This window comes from Triticum aestivum, chromosome 3D (assembly GCF_018294505.1).
Source record: "Triticum aestivum cultivar Chinese Spring chromosome 3D, IWGSC CS RefSeq v2.1, whole genome shotgun sequence".
In the NCBI taxonomy this organism is placed as follows: Eukaryota; Viridiplantae; Streptophyta; class Magnoliopsida; order Poales; family Poaceae; genus Triticum; species Triticum aestivum.
The window spans coordinates 55,451,910-55,455,139 of record NC_057802.1 but is presented as its reverse complement, the minus strand read 5'-3'; the positions used below and the strand labels follow the sequence as shown (position 1 = coordinate 55,455,139).

The 3,230-nt window shown below is 54.8% G+C and overlaps 2 protein-coding genes across 2 annotated transcripts; one reads left to right on the top strand and one right to left on the bottom strand.

The window, feature by feature from the left end:
• Positions 1-641: 641 nt before the first annotated feature.
• On the bottom strand, positions 642-1,483 carry LOC123074101 (uncharacterized). The gene has a single exon (XM_044497042.1). It carries the CDS (start codon positions 1,468-1,470, stop codon positions 892-894), a length of 579 nt encoding a protein of 192 aa, XP_044352977.1. The 5' UTR covers positions 1,471-1,483; the 3' UTR covers positions 642-891.
• Positions 1,484-1,842: 359 nt separating this feature from the next.
• LOC123074100 (uncharacterized) lies at positions 1,843-2,773 on the top strand. Its single transcript, XM_044497041.1, has one exon. It carries the CDS (start codon positions 1,917-1,919, stop codon positions 2,523-2,525), a length of 609 nt encoding a protein of 202 aa, XP_044352976.1. The 5' UTR covers positions 1,843-1,916; the 3' UTR covers positions 2,526-2,773.
• The last annotated feature ends 457 nt before the right edge of the window (positions 2,774-3,230 follow it).

The following is a 3,230-nucleotide window of genomic DNA, read 5'->3' as shown; positions in this document are numbered from 1 at the left end:
TTATTTTGCTGCACAACTATATTTTTTTTTTGGTTTTTGAGATAATACAATTTTTTAGGTTTAGAGTGCACTTGGGTTGTTTGCTCGTACTGGAATTGCACGTGATTGGTTGCTACAGTTTTGGGTTCAGAAATGAAGCCTAAAACCGCTCATATTCTTTTGCACCTTTTTGCGATTTGACACATGACATTTAGGTGACTGTACATTCTGAAGACCAACATTACCCCATGAAAAAGTGCAACTAATTGCATAGTTACATGGAGAACATAGTTTTTCTTTCAAAATATTTTTTACTTTTGTGGTATATTTTTCGTTCAAGATTAGCTAAGTATTGGAGTTGCTTGTGGAGACAGAACAAGCCTTAAGTCTTTACCGGTTCGTCGAAAAAAGAAATTGACTGCACGGTAAAAAGCAGGCGAATGTGGTCGCCGGTGGTAGTTCAAAGAACTGCAAAGTGCAATTGCACATAAAAGCAAAAAAGCACTGCTAATGTCTGTTGCAAGTTGTAACAAACACATTAAGCACGTACCTACGCAGGCATGATCGACGTATCATCATACATCATGCATGGTACTAGTAGTAATTAAGTGATTAACCAAACGAAATCACCAACAAGTAATTCTGGGATTCCAGATCGACAAACAGCAAAGTAGTAGTTCGAATCGCTACGGCATCATGACTGATCTAATTAATTCCCCGGTATGATCCTTGCAAAGTGCTAACAACAGAACCGAGATAAGTAGATCGAATTCGACGGACCGGTAGATCATCCATGGTTTCACAATCACAAGATCAAGGAGACAAAGTAGCCCTAGCTAGCCAGCGCGAACGAACGACCGATATGAAGCAAGCAGAGTCGTGCAGAGCTGATCAAGACAAGAGATCGACCTCTCACTGGATGCGGTCGCGGATGGGAGGCTCCGTGGCCATGGAGGCCAGCGCGGACATGCTCGCCACGCCGACCACCACGGGCTGGAGGTCGAGGGCGTGGAGCTGCCCTTCCATGGCTTGCCGGCGCCCTGGAGCGTCGGGGTTCTGGCTGTGAAGCATGAACCGGACGGAGCCCAGGAGGGCGAGGGCCCCCTCCACTCGGCGGAGCGCGCCCTCGGCGTGCTCCCTGGCGGCCTGGAGCCTGATCAGGCCAAGCCAGTCGTGGTCGTGGCCGGCGCGGAGGTCGCCGACGCGGGCCACCGGCTGCGACGGGACGGGGCCGCAGCCGTGGAGCGCCAGGCGCTCGGCCACCGCCGTGTTGATGATGAAAGCGGAGAGGTGGTCGGACGCGTGCTGGAGGTGGGTCGTCGCGGACTGCAGCAGGGTGTACCGCCCCTCGGCGTCGCGGGTGTCCAGCACCAGCGGGGACGCCAGATCGTCACGCGCGGAGGCGACTCTTTGCCTGACGCCGGCGCAGCCGTCGCGCGCCTGGCTCGCCACATACAGGTACATCGCCTTCCATGGCGGCGGCTGCGCCATTTCTCTCTCTCTCTTCTTTCTTTCTTTCTTTCTCCCCTCCCCTCTCCGTCGTCGCTGAAATAGCCAGCCTGGCATGGACTGACAGGTCCCAGCTTGGTCAACATACCGTTGCCATGACACAACATCTTCACTGACGGGTGGGCCGCTCGAACGTGGGGCCAGGTATTCAGTTGATCAGAAGCTACATTAGCTCGCTGCTCGTGCCCCGGCGATGGATTCTGACGTGGCAGCGAGACGATTCTGCGTGACGACAAGTGGGCCCCACACCGTAACGGCTCATTCATTTACCCCACCGTCTCCAGAAACTACCTCGCCGGCGCGCGGTAGAAATAGCCCCAACCGACCCCGCGGCAGCACAAGTAACAGATAGCCTCACGTCTCCTCCTACTAGTATTAACAGCGTCACAGAGAGAGGGAGGGAGAGAGGCGCGCCACCGACGCCGGCAATGGCGGAGTGGCCTCAGTGGTGGAACATGGCGGCGGAGGCGGCGAATGGCAGCTTAACCTACATCGGCGAGACGAATGCGATAGCGGAGGCCATCAATAATGGCGCCCGCCAGCAGTACGGCCAGGCCGCCGAGGACTGCCGCGGATTCGGCCCGGGCGTGCACCCGCCGCCCAACGCCGGCCAGGGCGCTTCCGCAGGCGGCGACATCATCGACCTCGCCATCGGCCGGGTCAAGCGCATCAGCAGGCTCCACGCCGTGCTGGGCAACGTCTTCTCCCTCTGCGTCGCGCGCATCGGGCTCCAGGGCCACGCGCCGTGGCGATGGGACAGGTGGCAACTCCACCACACCGACGCCGCCCGCCACGCGGAGACGGCGTCGCAGCGCCTGCTCTCCGCCAAGTCGCACGGCCATACGGCCGACGCCGTCTTCCACGTCATGCTCAGGCCGCCATCGCCGCAAGCAGTCGCCCACGCCTGGGCACCCGCGGCCGAGCAGCTCCTGCGCCGGGCGATCGACGATCTGGCCGTGGTGGAGGCCGCGCTGGGGCAGATGCGCACGGCCATTGCCGCCGAGTACGCCGACGCCATGATCCTTCTGCAAGGCTGATAGCGCGCGCGGCGGCGATCACCAATCTCTCCTCTGTTTTGTTCTTCTCGGCCCGTCTCGGGTTTCCGTCGATCAAGGTTCAGGTGCTATGCCGATCTGTTAACTGTGATTACGATGCACTAGCACTACTACTATAGTTTTATTTCTTGCTCAAAGATTTGATCCAAAACTGCACGTATATGTGCATCGATCTGTAATGCTCGATCGGTGGATCGACTCGAGCTTCTCTTGAATCCTGATCAGTTAGATACAGCTGAGAACATCTCTTTTGCTTGATTAATAGTAGTACTCAATCTCTTGAATCTTGATCAGTTAGATACAGTTTGTAGCTGCTGCAACTTGTTTCTATAATCTTAATCCCAACAGCTTCTGTTAGCCACATGATGGACGCATCATCATTAAAGTTGATCCATCACAGATTCTTAACTACAGATGGCAAAACTTGTTTTCATTGCAGGTGCATGCAGCACCCCAAACGTACTATAGTATACTAGTGCAACAAAATGAAGTTCAGGTCTTATCTTGCTGATGTAAAGAGGCAGTGATTACGGCCTGATTGCATTGTCGTTTCCAAGCATTGCCCGGTAAAAATAGAGTCAGGTAGGCCGTAGGCATCGAATAGGTGCTTGGATCGTTGTTTCTGGGCTGTAAACTTGGGAGCACCTATACGTCAGGTGCATGACTCTTTTTTTTCATGTTCCACTC